General features: G+C 52.4%; 1 protein-coding gene across 16 annotated transcripts in view; it reads left to right on the top strand.

Annotated features, from left to right (window-relative positions):
- Positions 1–16,197, top strand: part of EPB41L1 (erythrocyte membrane protein band 4.1 like 1) — a 65,282-nt gene that overhangs the window by 46,067 nt on the left and 3,018 nt on the right. For 4 of the 16 annotated variants that reach the window (XM_071759911.1, XM_071759910.1, XM_071759914.1 and 1 more), the window contains 10 exons: positions 172–270; positions 4,912–7,533; positions 8,083–8,190; positions 9,404–9,802; positions 11,192–11,302; positions 11,667–11,750; positions 11,915–11,977; positions 12,849–12,944; positions 13,879–13,959; positions 14,930–15,049. In XM_071759911.1, the coding sequence (XP_071616012.1) occupies positions 172–270; positions 4,912–7,533; positions 8,083–8,190; positions 9,404–9,802; positions 11,192–11,302; positions 11,667–11,750; positions 11,915–11,977; positions 12,849–12,944; positions 13,879–13,959; positions 14,930–15,049 (3,783 nt within the window). The remainder of the gene's footprint in view (positions 1–171; positions 271–4,911; positions 7,534–8,082; positions 8,191–9,403; positions 9,803–11,191; positions 11,303–11,666; positions 11,751–11,914; positions 11,978–12,848; positions 12,945–13,878; positions 13,960–14,929; positions 15,050–16,197) is intronic. The other 12 variants (XM_071759918.1, XM_071759917.1, XM_071759920.1 and 9 more) reach the window with 7 other exon arrangements.

Genomic DNA, 16,197 nt, shown 5'->3' on the forward strand with positions numbered 1-16,197 from the left:
ATCTATCCCTCCCTCCATCTACCCACTCACCACCCTCCTACCCACCATTTATTCCTTCATTCTTTCTCATATACTCTCTTTCTCTCTCTTTCTCTTTTTCTCTCTGTGTCTCTTTGTCTGTCTCTCTCTCTCTCTTTATCTGTGGGTGCTGGCCTTTCCATGCTGGCACAGATGATGGAAGAGGACACCCTAGACGATTTTGCATCTGAGTATGGAGCCTCCTTAAGCATGGAGTCTTTCACGCAGAAAAGCCTGGTCGCCTCTCCTGAGGTTGTCACCATCCTCCTTCTTTCCCTTCCCCTCACTCTCACAGTCCACTCCCCTCTGGGTCCCTCTGGTCTGCCAAGGTGGCTCCTGCCCTCTGAGCAAGGCTTGAGCCTTTTGCTGCCCCCCCCAGACACGTCCCCTCTCCAGAGATGGGCAGGATCCCTCACCAGGACAGGGCTGGTGGTGAAACCTGCTCCCCTGGATGTTCTTTCTGGGCTGTGAGACAGGGTCCTGGGAGATGCCTTCCAGGGCTGGCTGTGTGGGTGAGGGGGCTGTGCTGGGGGTCCCAAGGCAGGGCTGACCCTGTGGCACCAGCACTCTGGGGGTGCCTGCTCCAGGTGTCAGCAGACAGGGACCTACAAGATTTCTTCATCAATTCCTTGTGCTTCCCTTTCACTTTGACCACAGTTACAGTTCCCCAGGCCCAGGCACTCTGAAATAGGACATCTTTGGAGACATCAGGAGTGTTGGACTTATGCTTGTGCAAAAAAGGGTCATGCTGCCTGCAGTGTCCTCACATAGTGCCCATGGGTGAGGAATGTGGGTTCTCAGCAGTGCTTGCATGGAGGTTTTATCTTATACCGTGCTTGCTATTGCCCAGGACAGGCAAGAGAAGATTGACCATAAGACTCTCTCTCTGACCATAAGAAAACTAGGTTTTGAGAGCTAGTTGTGGTGTGGTTGGATGCAGCCACTCTGCAGTGTGGTGCCCAGCAGTGGCTGAGTGCACATCCTGCTGGGAATTCCCTCAGGGAAGATGGAGCACGAGCAGTGCTGGGCAGGGGGGCTGACAAGGCAGAGGCAGGGGGGAGGCTGGTCTCACTCTCTCTTGCTGTCATCTCCCTCAGTCAGTGCAGAAGTTGTCAGCACTGGCAAACTGGACCTGAACATGGGCTGTCTGGAGCACATGTCCTCTGAAGGCAGAATGGGTGTAAAAGTGAGGGCTTGGACACAGCTTTGAGCTTCAACAAGGGTTCAGACACCTTCAGTGAACTTGGGCTCTGCAGCAGCATCTCCTGGTTCATGGGGCGACCCTCTGTGTGCCAGTATTTAGGAGCTGGTGGGAAGAAACAGCAGAAATTAGATGCACACCTCTTGATTCGGAGAATCTTCCACCCTCTGGAGACACTCAGGGTACCAGGGCAGCACTGGGGTGCAGTTGCCATGGTGACCTCACCACTGTTTCTCTTGGGCATCTTTGGCTGGATCTCAGCAGAAGAACTTGTCCTCTCCTGGCCTGTGGTTGCCATGAGGAATTCATGACCCCAAGAGGGTGGTGACATGAGGGCATCTGCAGAGCTTGGAGCTCTCATCACAATCAACCAGAAAGTCCCTCGGTGCTCATGGGCTTCAGACCCATCAAGGTTGGGTTATCTGTCACCCCCAGCTACAGGCATCTCCTCCCTTCCCTTCTCTCCTTACTCCTGCTGGAGGACCAGAACGCTGGCCTAAGAGGTTCTGGGAGTCTCTTTAGCTCTGGGTGATGAAGCAGCCCAGTGTGGTGTCTAAACATCTCAGATTCAGTCATTCCCCCCTCCTTGTTGTGAGGCTCATGCTTTCCTCTCCCAGGAGAGCTGGGTCTCCCTGCCAAGCAAAGAGTGATGGCAGGGACACTGAAGAAAGAAGCCTTCTGCCTATCCTGGGCTCAGTCAAGGTCATGGGCCTTGCTGGCAAGGCCAGAATACCATGTCTGCTCCATTGTGTTGTTTCTTTCCTTTTTACCAGCTTGTTCTGTCTTGTGATGCTAGACCATGGTGAGAATTGCCTTCGCAAATGCTCCTGTTCCTGGAGCAGATGGGTTGTGGTGGGCAGTGGGAAATGTGGAAGTAAATTATCCCTTGGGAAGTCAAGGTTGTTTAATAGACAGACCCTTCCCAGCATCATCTTTTCTTAGGCTCAGCTCCTTTCTTGGCACACCCTCTGTCCTGCCAGCCTACTGAGCTTCAAAGCTGCAAAAGTTCTCTTCTTTCCTGGAGCACATACCCAAGGATCCGTATTTTTGCTCCGGACATGCCTGGGGGTCCTCAAGCTCTGGAGACACAAGGGCTGCCACGAGCTGTGGAACCAGAGCTGTTGCCAGAACTGGTGCTGAGCCCTCCAGAACAGAGTTCAGATCATTCCACAGAGTAGTTGGCTGTTCCCTTGGAAAAGGATGTGCCCAAGCAAAGTTTGAGGAGAAGGAAACTGATTTGGAAACAAATCTGGAGCTTTTGGGTTTTCTTTACTGGTTAAACGGTGCTGCCGTGGAACACATTGCTCCAGGTTTCAGAAGATTTGTCTTCAGGCTTTTGATCTTCAACTCAGTATCTCAAGTTTCAGTTCAGAGAATGAGTCTGAAGAAACTTACCATCTTCATCCCAGGAAGTTCTCCTCCAAAGGACAATGGTTTGCAGCCAGAGAAGGAGGATGAGAGGGCTTCACTGAAGAGATGTGTACATGTGCTCAAAACCTGTCCATCCTTGCCTTGGCTGAAGAAAGGATTCAACAAAAAGACCACAATGCAGGAGCAGAAGAGAAGCTGTGGTGCACTTGGGAAAGTAAAGTTGGATTGCTCCTGAGCTTTGCTACTGAATGGGAAGACTGATGTTGGGGGATGCCAGAGACCAACCTGGGCTTCCCAGCTGGCCCAGTGCAACTGTTAAGTTTTTGATAGTGTTGCTTTTGTTGGTCAAACACAACTGTGAAGGACCCAAGTGCAACCTGGTGCTCCTGGCAGTCACCAACTGCCTCTGTTGTGATTTCCATGGACTAGAAAAAAACCTGCTTTAGAGGCAGGTGAGGAGGAAGGGACCTGGAGAGCAGGCAGAGCTTGGGAGCAGAGAGTGGGGGGGTTGTTTGTTGAATGATGCTACAGGGAGCTGGTGTGGGACTGGTCTGCTGAGCACCTGTGTGGGTGCACAGGGCTGCCTGGCTGTGGAGGGTGCAGGTGCCATGGAGAAGGGTGTCCCTGCCTGGTTTGCCTTGGTTTGCCCCCCCTGCTTAGGGGCAGCCACACTCCTGCCCAGGCTGGCCAGGCTGCTGCTTGCCGTGGTGCTGCCAGGGCAGAGCTGGGGGCCCTCAACCTAAGGAGCTTTGCCTGGTACAGAGGCAGGAGCTGGAACATATCAGTTTTCTGCCTGGGGTTTTCACCATTTTCTGATTCACCTCTGTGTAAGGTCTTCCACTAGGAATTGATTTTTCTTCTTTCTCTCTCTCTTCTAATCTCTTGTTTTTTCCCTCCCTTGCTCTCTCTGCTTCCCTTTACCCCCCTGTTTCCACTTAATCAGGATCATTTATTAGGCTTCCATTTCAGTTGCAAGTGCTGCAAAACTTCACCCTGACTCCCTCATGTGGGGCATGGCTCACGTTTTCACATTTTTCCCAGTTGGAATGGGGACCAGGCAGCCAGCCCCTTATGCTCCCCAGGGCTGAGGTGCACAGTGGTGCTGCAGAGGGTCAGCCCTGGTGCCCAGCAGCTTGTGTCACAGCAGAGGTGATGGTGACCAGGCCCTTGGTGAACTCTGCAGGACCATGCCCATAGCACAGCCCTTCATGTGTCTGCCAGCTTCACTGGGGTGCTTGGGGAGGCTGCTGGGCTTCCTCACTGGTAGAAAATGTTTTCTTGCTGCTGTCTTCTAGTGGGTTATTTTCTGCCTTCTGTTTTGGAAGTGTGTGAATGTTAGCAGTGCTGTGTTCTTGGCACTTGGGAAGTCTTAAGCTGTCTTGCAGGACCAACATGTGACTGTACCAAGTGTAGTTGCAGCAATCTATCATCCTGCCCTGCACAGCAGATACCTGGGTGCTGTATCACAGACCTGCAGGGTCCTTGCTGCAGGATACTCCATACCCTTGCTTGGTTCTTTTCTGTGGCTTGTGGTCTTCTTTTACGTTTCATAGGTAACCTTTTACAGGTTAAGTTTTCTGAACCGTTTGGTTTCAGCATTCCTAGAATCTTCTCCTAAATAATGGCTTCTGATGAGATTTCCCTGGAGAAGTTCTGGAAGGGAAGACTTTGGAATGAATCTGAGATGCATCATCTGATTCTGGAAGGGGAAGGGGAAAGGAGTGGGAAAAAGCCTTTCTCATGTCTAAAGGCAATTTCTTTCTTTGCTCATTCTCTTTGAAGTATGATGTAGTCTTAGTGCACTGTGGATGGCACTGAGAGTGAAGCTACTCAAAACACAAACCATTGCCTACAATGAGTCTCACCCTTTGCTCATGGGGATTGCTAGAACCAGCTGAAAACAGGACTCACATGAGGAAGTCCCAGTTGGGTTTAACTATCTGTGTTTCCCTGCCTCATGGGAGGTGCCCTGGTAGCTGGTAATGTGTCTGCTGGGAGCACTGCTCCCACTTCAGTACTTCCAACACTTCACTGTCAGTGAGCCACCACCTAGAGCCAAGCATGGTCCCTGGAGAGGATAGAGAGGCTCAGGTCCTGTCATACCATCAGCCCCTTATTTCTAGTCCATTTTCTCCATCAGCAAGTTGCCAGAATTTGTATAGGCCCTGCCTCAACTCTTGCATTAATAATTGTATTAATAATAATTTAGCCAGCCCTGTCCAGCCCTGGCAGATCAGCTTTCTGTGACCCATGCCAGCACTCAGCATCTGTTAAGTGAAGTATGTTTGATGCTAACTCTTCTTGCTCCAATTGCAATGCAGGGCTCAGAACATTGGGTATTTATAGAAAGAGAAACTCCTAGGCTGGAAGCAGTAGCTCTAAAGAAAGCTCTGGGAGCCAAGAAAGAAGAAGCACACTCGGGTACCTCAGAGATGGAAAAGAGCACGAGCAGATCACAAGTGGAAACAGCCCTAGGGACAGCCAAGGAAGTGGTGGGCCTGAAAGAGCCAACAGATGCAGCCCTGGATACCCAGAGGAGAGCAAAAATGATTGCTAGTCCAGAGGATTTTGAGTCTGTGTGGGAGGATGAGATCTGTGAGAAGACCAGGAGGGAGCCCAAGCAGGAGGCAGAGAATCTGCTAGCTGAGAGCACAGAGGAGAAGCCACAACAGCAGGGCAAGGAAGCAACCATGAGTGAGCCAGGTCTGCCCCAGCCATGTCAGCAGCCTCAAGATAAGCAAAGGGCCAAGATGTTGGGGCCAGAGCCTCCCCAGGGAGAAAATGAGGTGCTCTCCAAGGAGCATGCTTCCAGAAAACAGGAGACCAGAGTGCCAGCTACAGCCACAGAGCTCCTTAAAATTAAAGTGAAGGCTGGTGTTGACAGCCTGGAGACTTCTGCAACCCAGAGAATCATCTACTTAGGAGATCCAGAGGTAGAGAAGGACAGCAAAACACACCTGCTCTCAGAGGCTCCTGGACAGGTTGGCTTGGAGGAGAGACCAGAAGCCACTGTGAACATGTCTGGAGGGGGATCCAGGCACACAGTACCTGCAGCAGAAGGGTTCCAATCATCTTCCTCAGGAGCAGTGTCTGGAAAACCTGCTGAAGCACCAGCACAGCCTGGGACAGGGTATGATGGGACTAGCCCAGTGGGACATCCCACCTCAGGGCAGGAGGAAGGACAGCCCCTGCAACAAGAAAAAGCCTCTGCTGGGCTGCCAGGCTGCAAAGCTGTGGAGGGAGGTGAAGCCCAATCATGTCCCCCAGAGCTGGGACCACAGGAGATGGATCTGCAAAGCCCAGTGGGAGGCTTGAAGCTGTGTGTGGCAGGGGACAGCCGTGGGGCTGAGGAGCCCAGATGGAGCCCAGGCATCTGCACAGCAGTGGAGGGGCTCTCAGGAAGGCCTGGAGCAGACAGTGACAAGGAGGAAAGTGACAGAGTGGTTCTTCAGATGGAAGAGATAGAGACCAAGTCATGTCCATCAGCTGTGCCTCAGCAGGGCCACCTTCACAACACCCTGGAGCCTGAAGGGGATGAGCCCAGCACACCTGCTCCTGTGCTCTCTCCCCAGCAATCCATCCCTGTCCCTGCAGAGCCAGTGCCAGGCACTGAGCCTGTGGACAGAAACCTGTCCCAGGGCACCAGCCATGTGAGAGGTATTGGCATATCCAAGGATGGGAACCCCTCAGTGGAGGTGGCACACAAGGAGGCAAGTCCTGTAGCAAAAGTAGCAATACCCAAGGGTGCCAGTCCTGAATCTGAAGAACAGCCCCAAGACATGAGCTTTGTTACAGGGAAACAGCACCAAAGTTCAAGTCCTGTTGCAGGAGGATCACCTCAAAACACAGATGCTGCAGCAGAGCCTGTCCAGGTTAGAGACCTGGCCACAGGGGAAGTGGCCCAGGACATGGACCCTATCACAGCAAAAGCAGTCCAGAGCAAAGTCCCTGCCACAGAAGAGCTGCTCCAGGAGGAGAAGACAATGATAAAAGAGTTCTCCCAGAATGCAGAGACCACATCAGGGAAAATGACCAGAGATGAAATCTGTGGGATGGATGAACTGACCCATGACAAAAACTCCTGCATATTGGTGCTGCCTCCCAAAGCAGAAGAACCAGAACAGCACACTGAGGCCATGAGGGACGTGCTCCATGAGGGTCCTGTAACTGGAGAGATGCTCTACACTACAGATCCCAAAGTACATGAGCCATACTGGGACTTGGTGTTTGATGTGGAACAAGATGTGCAGTGCAGAAGCCCTGCAGTAGGAGAAACTGCCAGGGACAGTGATCTTACTCTGGGACAGCCACTGCAGGATAAGTCTCCTGCCAAAGAAACTACTGATGTCCTGTCCTCCCACTCCCCTGTAACAGGGTTGTTTCAGGGAAGCAAGACAAGCCTGTCCTCAACTTTGATCTGCCAAGGCAGGGGAGAGCTGCAAGTGAACAATGGGACACATCAAATAGAGTCTGAGGCATTGATGTGCATGACTGGGAGGACAGAAGCTGTGACCCAGGAGCATGGAGATGACTCCATGGCCTCGGGTAGCTGGCAGGACAGTGAGAGCTACAGGAAAACCTCAGTGGCCTCTAAGATTAAAATGTTTGAGCAAAGTGAAGGGGAGCAAAGGGCAGCCCAGGAGGGACATCAGTGTGTGCCTGAAGCTGAGCTATCAGCAAAAGCAAAGGGGAAGACTGGTCTGGCACAGGACATGCTTTTGAACACAGGCTTTGCCTCCCCACTGGCAGTGCCAGTCACTCTGGGGGAACCTGTGTCCAGTGTGGGCTCCTTAGCCCTGGGGCAAGGGGCTGGCTCAGGAGTCACCTCCCAGCCCCTCTCTCTGAAGGAAGATGTTTCTGTTGACCTGGAGCACAAAAGAGAAGACAGTGCTGACCCGGGCTCCCCTGACTCTGGCTGTGAACTCACACTGGCAGAAGCTGTGGTAACTCTTCCAATGAACTGTCCGGATGGGAAGCTCATGCGCATGTTGTGTAGCTCTTGATTCTGTTGAGTGGCTCCTCACACATCCATTGACTGATAGCTTCACATCCCCTGTCCTTTTATGTCTGTGTGTGCCGCCAGGCTTATATTTGCTGAATGCAGACCTGCTGCCCAGTTGGTTCATCAGCTTTTGTTTTGTGACCTCTCCCAACATTTTGGCTCCCTGGAGAATGCTGCTCGCCAACCCGAGAGCAGGCACTCAGCTTCATGGCCAGGAGCAAGAAGGGGAGACGGGGGGTGGCTGAAGGAGCTGCGGCTCCATCATGGACACGCACACCCCCCTAGCAGCGGTGTGCCCACGCTTCCAGCTTCACCCTTGCATTTCTTACATTGGCATCCCTTCTTGCTTAGCTTGCCAGCCTCACCCCCCCTCCCCTGTATACGGCAAGCTGGTGGCTGGATGATGAAAAAGCTTTCTTCGCTCTTGTAAGCTCTAGATCCGCTCCTGTAGAGTTCGTTTCCTTAAAACTAACCATTTTCTCTAATCCAGAGCAAATCTCAGGAACCAAGTGGGGAAGAAAAGGATTTATCTGACCCGTCAGTAAAATCCAGCCTGAAAGAAGAGAATGTAAAGACTGCTGGTCCAGTGGTCTTCCAGGTCTCAGTGCTGTTTTCCTAACTGCTTCTTACTGTAGTATGAAAGCTCACCTTAACCAGCTGAGAGCTGTGTGCTTCCAGCTCCTCTCCCCATTGCAGAGCTGTTATGTGTGTATTTATACATACACACACACACAGAGCTATGTATGCAGGCGTCTTCCTCTTGAGTTTGTTTGACACCCTGTTTCTCATACCTCTCAACCTCCCAGCAGTGCTAAGGGAAGGTTGTGCCAGCACATCTCGGCCTCTTGTGGGGATGGCTCTGGCTGCAAACTCGTGGACCAGAGTCTAGGAGGTGGGTTTCCTCTGTCTTCAGCTGTCTTAGAGCTGTTCCTAAGGAAGAACAGCCTAGAGTTAGATGTGATGTCCAGCAATGGATGGTCTAGATTTTCCACGACTTCATGGCAAAGTGCGGTGAGGGGAAATGTACCCTCTGGATGGCAGAGTTGAGAGGTATGTCTTTGTCTGGAGCAGAGCTAACGGAGGGAGATCATCCCTTGGCTCTGCTTGTGCTGTCAATTACACTGACCAAACACTCCACCATGTCATGGCTAAGGCTCATCCTGGCTGTGAGACCTCTGGAGGGGCCGTGTTTTGTCAGTGGGGCAGATTTCCCCCCTGGTGCAGGAGCCACCCCCATGGGGCTGGTCCTTCTCCCCTCGGGGCGACGCTCCACGGGGCCTGTGCAGATGCTCAGTGGAATTGGCACACTCCTTCGCTTCTCCTTCACCGTGCGTGGCTGATGGGGCCCTTTCCTTTCAAACTCTTTTCTCTTCCCCTTCGTTTGTTTTTAATTTGAGTGCCCAACCTTACTGACGTGATAGCACTGGCATTTGAGCTGTTCCTGAATGTCTTAACCAACCTGTTGTTTTGCATACATCTGCTTCCACCGGGTGCACAGACGTGCCTCCAAGCTGACCAAGCTTTTCTGTGTGAGAGACTCTTTTTTTTTCTGAGATGATTAATTGCCAGTAGCCTTTTGGCAAAAAGCAGATCGAGTAACGCTTCTCCTCCCACCCCACCCCTGCAAAGTCGCTGCTGTCAGAAAGGTTTCAGTCTCCGTGCTTGAGTTGTGTTTGACTCCACTCTGTGATGTTTGCTGCAGCCTTCCTCCTCCTCCTCCTCCTCCCCTCTCCCTGGTCGGCACTGCCAGCACTGCCTCTCCCCGTGGTGCTCACCGTCTCCATCTCTCTCCGCCATTGTGTCTCATTCAGAGAGCAGGCTTGAGGGAGGGAGCCGAGGAGAAAGCTAAACCGCCTCGGCACCGGGCTCCCGAGAGTGACACCGGTGATGAGGAGCAGGACCAGGAGAAGGACTCGGTCTTTCTGAAGGACAACCACCTGGCCATTGAACGCAAATGCTCCAGCATCACGGTCAGTTCTACCTCCAGCCTGGAAGCAGAAGTGGACTTCACGGTGATCAGTGACTACCATGGCACAGCCTTTGAGGACATCTCCCGGAGCCTGCCCGAGCTGGACAAGGACAAGAGTGAAATGGAAAATGAAAGCCTGGTTTCCTTCCAGCACACTGGCAAAGTAGTTGCTGGATTGGAAGAGGATGCAAAGGGCAGGGAAAAGGTCTCCCAGCCCAGCTCAGATGTCTCCCAGCTCGAGGTACACAGGGACACCATTCCAAGACTGTCTTGGTGCCATCGTGTCTCCACATTCCTTGTCTTGATGCCAAATAGTGCCTTGCTGGTGTGCGCTCTCACCTTGGTTTGGAAAAGCATGCTAGCTTTCAAACAGCCCCAGGTTCCTCTCTGGTGTAGGTGTTTTCCCCCGTGCATGCTGTCATCTGTGTTGCATGGCTCTATCATGTGTGCTGTGCATTGGCTAACCAGGAGAAGTCACTGTCATCTCTTAATCCCCTGCGTTTGGCTGCCTACCCTGTCCCTTGCACCACTACAGCAGGTTAGGAGCTGGGGAGGGCATGTGTCACTAACTGATGGCTCTGTCCTTGTGTTTTGCATGAAGTCAGTGACCAGTTTGTGTAGACAAGAGAAATGTGCTGCCAACTAACCTCTCCAGGCATGTGGGGTTGGGAGGGATTCAGATGGCAGCTTGTGGGAGCCACCCCAAAGCTTGTGGACAGTCATGGGAGGGATTGTCATGGGGCTGAGGGAAATGCATGTGGCATGTATGTAGAAGTTGAGTGAACACCATGGGGAGAGGACAGCAGTGCCAGCACCAGCTTGGACAAAACATAACCTTGCCTCTGCACCAGGCCAGGGCTATCTCCTGCCCTGTCAGCACTGGGGCAACCCTCAGCCCTGGCAGGTAAGTTCCAAATGCTGCCTGGACCTGCCAGAGTCCAGACCTGGAGCCAGGAAAAAGCTGTGGAATTAGAGTGAGCTTTCCCTGAGCCAGGCTAGAAACTCTTGTGTGGATGCTGTGGGCTCCAGGGTCACAGCAGGGCAGTGGGCATGGGCCATCAGCTCCATGGTGCCCTGTGGCCAGTGCTGGGCAATGGAGGCATTTGCATTGGCTCCCAGATGTTGAGCACTGGCTCAGCATCCCCTGTGCAGGAGCCCTGGGCAGCTCCAGTCCTCTGTGGTATGGGAGTGATGGAAGCCTGTCTCCACTCCCCTGAGGCTCTGACACCCTGGGTGTAACCACAGCCACTGGGAGCTGGTGCAGATCATAAACCTGCTGCAGGGCATGAGTGAAATGGATTTGGTGGGTCTCACCCACCTTTTGAAGAACAGTTTGACCTAAGCCATGGTTTCTGTAAATCTGTCAAAAAAAAAAATGCCTGAAAACACCAGCCACAGAGCATCAGTTCTGATTTGGGGTATGTCAGTCACACAGGACACTTTGCATGGTGGCCATCTGCCCGGGACAGCAGCCTGGCCTTTGCTCTTTGCCCAGGTAGGGCTCAGTTTGATACTTGCAGGACATTGGATGTGGCACTTGCAGAGGAGCAGGGCAGGGACACTGTTCCTGGGGGCTGGTGTGTGGGTTGGCATCACGCCTCAGGGCCTGTCTTGCTGTGTTTTTCTGCAGTCGTCATCCCCAAAAACAGATGCGGAGACCACGGGCCTGGGGCTGGGCATGAAGAAGCCTGAAGCAGACAGCTCCACTCCACACCAGGTTGGCACCACAAGCGAAGCCCAGGTGATGTGGTGGCTCTGTCCTCTTGTGGCCCTGATGGCTCTGCCAAGCCACAGTCTGGCAAAATCTGTCCTCAGGCAGCAGTGCTGGGAGGGCAGGGGGCTGAGTGGGGTGGTTGGGGCCTCTGCTCACCTTTTACTTGGTGGAATCCCCAAAGTATCAAACCAGAGCCCACCCAGAGATACTCTGTGTGCATCCCTGGCCCTGTTGCCATGTGCTGCCACCTCCAGAGAGTGACAGCCACCATGCATCCTGCACCACGCATGGCCGTGCCATCCTGACAGTCCCTGCCTGCCTTTGGCAGCAATGAAATGTCACCCCCCTACCTGGCATCTCCAGGCTGACCACATCTCCTTTGCCCCACCAGGTGGAAGGAGGAGGCAGCCTGGGCAGCAGGGAGGCCACAGCCACGGCTCATGGTGGCACTGCAGAGACAGCTCTGGTGACCTCAGTAAGCAGGGCTGGCCCCTCCACAGCTCGGGGAGCCACTGTCCCCAGCAGTCCCTCTGCTCCGGGGCCAGCTGTGCTGGGGGGGTCCCTGCCCTATCCAGGATGTCCCTGGAGGGCAACCTGCCATGTTTGCCCTCACGTTGTGCCCATCTGCTCTTCTTTCAGGATCACAGCACCAAGGCTGGGAAAGGGACCGTTCCCTCCGCAGACCTTCGCTCCCTCTCACCGGTGAGGGGGAGGATGTGGTGCCCACTGGCCAGGCCAGGTGGTGGGGAGAGGGGGGACAGAGGGGACCTACAGGCTGGGGATGGTCCCACAGGGCCCCCTCTGGTCTTTGCAGCACTGACACCCTTGGCTGGTTTGTTGGTACTGGGAAGATCAGAAGGATGCTCAGGAGGTTGGGGAGCAAGATGGCCCTGCCCATCACCTTTCTCCTGTGCCAAATATGCACCCTGAGCATCTGATGAAGGATGATAATTCCTGAAAAATAGCCCAGTCCCTGGTGAAGTCTCACAGTAGGATGAGATATCTTTAGTCCTAGGTGTCCTACTGGGCCACCCAAGGCCACACTCAGAGTCTCCTGACTCCCACTGGAGGTGATGGCTGTCAACAACCCTGCCTACCAGCAGCCCTTCCTGACACAAGGGTTTTCCTACTCAACTGCCTTGTTTTGCTGGAGTCAGGCATGGCCAAATGCCATGTGCTGCCCCAGGCTCGCCACTTTGTGCAACAGGGAAAATGTATCCAGCACTGCATGGCTGGAATGGACAGAGCTAGAGGCACCCTGAGAGCTCTGCACTGAAATGGCCCTGAGGATGGATGGGGAAGAGTGAAACGCAGCTTTGAAATCACATTCCCACTGATGAGGCCCTTTCCTGCAGCTTGGGGTAGCTGTGGAAACCTATCCCTGGGCCCCAAAAAAGCCTGGGCCCAGCTGGAAGCACAGTGCAATGTCTTTTGTTCCCTTGCCATTCCTACCTCATCCCATACCTGGCTGAGCAGGTGCATCTTTGTGGGAAGGTCCCTGCTCTGTGGGACCCAGCACTGGGGTTCTCCTGTGGTGGCCTCACTGATGCTGCTGCTCTTCTCTGTCCTGCAGATCACCAGCAGCTCTGCTGGGAAGGAGATGCTCACCAGCATATTCAGTGCCACTGCTGAAACCCTCTCAACTTCCACTACTACCCACGTTACCAAGGTAAGAGCAGCTCCAGAGGGGGCAGATGGGGGGTTCCTGATGGAAGGTGCTGGCATTCGAGTGGGTGGGTTTATATTGTGGTTGGTACTGCAGAAAATGTCCCTTTCCTCCATAAAAAGCCAAAAAGCTGTGTGCTGTCCCACGGGTGATGGTGAAGCAGCACAGAGCTCCTTGCCCTGTGCCCTGTTCAGCGTTGCTGCCCTGCCTGTCCTGGCCAGCCAGACGTGACCATAGGGGGCTGCAGGAAGGACCTGATGGGAACTGTGAACATATGAACACGGGCTTGTTGGTAAATTGGGATGGCAGAAGGGCATTGTGGAGAGAAGGAAGAGCAGCACCTGAACATTGCTGACCTCCTGAAGCCAGCTGCAGGGGTGGAAGGGACTTCAAATTCGGGTGTCAGCAGTGTGCATGCAAGTCCCTGCCCATGCAACTGGTTCCCACGTGTACCTAGGGCCAGACACTAAGTCTCTCTGGCTCAAGAAAACCACAGCACCAGTGCTGGAGCATTTTGCCTCATGTCAGCTGTGGGAATTGTGTTTCTGTGGGTGTGTTAGGGTTCTTAGACCTGGAGTGTCTCAGGCAAGGGGAGGTGATGGTAAGAAATTCAGGGAGGTCAGGCTGCATCAGAGGACCTCACTCAAAGTAAATGCATGTAAATGAAAGCAGAAGCTCAGTGCAGTACCTGCTGAGGAAGGAGAAGTGCTCAGTGCCTGCCAGCTACCCCTTTTCCTTTCCTCCCTACCTGTAGCCAGCTGTGTCTTTGCCTATTCTAACCCTTCACCGAGTCAAGGGTAGTGGGGGATACACTAACCATGGGGGGAGTTTCTAAAGTGATGCTGGCATTGTCCCTCCTCCCATGGGCAGAGCTACAAGCACCAGGAGCTGGCTTGTGGGAGAGCTGTGGGTGAGTGTTTTCCTTCTTCTTGTGCAGACTGTGAAGGGAGGGTTTTCAGAGACCCGGATAGAGAAACGCATCATTATCACAGGAGATGAAGATGTGGACCAGGATCAGGTAGGAGTGGGATGCCCTGGCTTGACCTGGCTGTGGCTGTCCCAGCAGCACAACAAGTGTCTGGTTCTGGCTTGTACCTGCTTATCCCTCCTTTCTGAAAACTGACCCCTCACCTCCCTTCTCTGTCTGGAAGTGCAGGTCCCCATGGGGTGCAGTGTCCCTGACCTAAAGCCCAACACCCCAGCCATGAAGCAGCAGTTGTATCCAGCACAGACACTAGTGATGGGATCACCTAATTTCCTTAAAACATATTTCCAGCTGCCCTTTCTGTGTTGAAATACTCCACGTGTCCCAGGTTCTTCCTCTCCTTTCTGTGTTCTCACTAAAGTCTGAGTCACTCCAAGTGATGGTGCTTTGCATTTGCCTCCAGGAAAAAGTAACAAAAAGTGACAAACTTTTATGATGAAACAACAGAGATTGACACAAGTCTCTAGGGCTGCAGGGTCATTTTCCTGTAGCCTAACCCTTTGGGATTTTTTGCTTAAAAAGAAAAATTTAAGAGCTCAAGTATTTAAAAGGCTCTAAAATATTTTTATACTATATAGATTTTTATACTAGTTTTTATACTGAATATATATACCAAATTTTTATACTAAATTTATACTAATTTTTTAAATACCAATACAGATTTTTCTAGGGTTTTGCTGCGTGATTCTTTGCTTTCCAGTAGGGATCCTGTGACGCAGCACGTGTCTACAGAATAAAACAGCAAGAGAAAGGCAGTGCTTTAGGCATCCCAAGGGTGTGCAAATTCTTGACCAGTGGTGGCCTTCAGCCTCTTCTGTTAGGCTGCTGTGGTTTCAGCTTTGAATATCTGCATCCATGTCCTCCAGGAATCCCACTCAGCTCCAGCTGCTTCCTGTTGGATGGTTTTGTCTGTCTGAGAGCAAGGGATCAGATTTCAGGGAAGTGACCACAAATACTTCTGACTTCCACGAGTGCTTCTGACACAAATCCTTCTGGTTTCTAGGCACTGGCTTTAGCAATCAAAGAGGCAAAATTACAGCATCCTGACATGCTGGTAACCAAAGCTGTGGTATACAGAGAAGAAACAGAACCTTCTCCAGAGGAAAGGGACAAGAAACCTCAGGTATGTTGAGAACTTACCAGATTTCATTTATCCCTGCTGCAGAAGGGGTGGATGTAGCTGGGAAAATGTCTCCAGCCCCCACCAGCTACAGGTGCTGATAGGTGTTTCTGCTCCTTGGCACTAAGTTTTGCAGCTCACTGTGATGGTGGCTTTGGGTATGGCCACCTGGTTGTGGTTAGAAAGCCAGTGCCATGCTCCTGAAAGCAATTCTGCAGCTGTCTGCTTGCTGTCCTGCTCAGCAGAGGGATCAGACTCATTTGCATGTAAAAAGAAAGGACTTGCTTGTCCCTCAGAGCAGAGAGATGAAGAGGTGATACCAGTTTACCATTTTTGTGGATGGGCTGAGGAAGTTGACTACAGGTTCTGCAGAGCCACTCCAAAATACCAGACCAGTGTTTGGTGTTTGACAAAAACCAAAAAAACCCACAAAAAGCAAAACAAAAGAAAACAAACAAACAAAACCAAAAAACCCCAAACAAACAAACAAGTTTCTTCAGTGCCATTCAGATCCCCTTGAGGACTCCTGCTCCCCTCTAAACAAACCTCCTGCTCTGACCCAACTCTTCCCCATCAGCCAGGTTGCTGCAGCTCTTTGCTGGTAACACAGCCCAGCAGATCTCTGTGTCAGAACAGCAGAGGTGCCTGGTGGAAAGGAGAGAGAGAGCTTTTGAAGGCAGCTTCACTGCTGAAAAATGTATGAGTAGCTCTGTCACCAGCCAGGCTGCATTTTGAGAGGCCTCTTTGGACATTTTGTATTTCTTTATGATACGGAGGTTTTGGTTGGCAGATTTTATGCTTGGAAAAGCAGCCAGCTCTGTTGCAGCTTGGAAGGGCAGAAGCAGCTTTTTCATCTGCCTGATCTTACCTCCTCTTGCACAGCACCAACAAGTAAGCTCAGAGACTTTTCCCTCAGTCAGGGAGCCACACAGTTTGAGTTGAAGGGCTTGACACAAGGGAGCTGTGCCCCACTGTTATCTCCCCCATACCCCACCAGCAGCCCAGTGAGTGCAGAATTCCTGCTGGTTACCAGAAGTCCTGGTAATTAAATGTAAACTGAGGCCCCAAGTGTTTGCAAATTTACTGACTGGTGCTCTCATACAAAGAGGAGCCCAGGCACAGTCAAAGAAATCAGCTCCCCATGACTGGTC

This window comes from Heliangelus exortis, chromosome 16 (assembly GCF_036169615.1).
Source record: "Heliangelus exortis chromosome 16, bHelExo1.hap1, whole genome shotgun sequence".
Lineage (NCBI taxonomy): Eukaryota > Metazoa > Chordata > Aves > Apodiformes > Trochilidae > Heliangelus > Heliangelus exortis.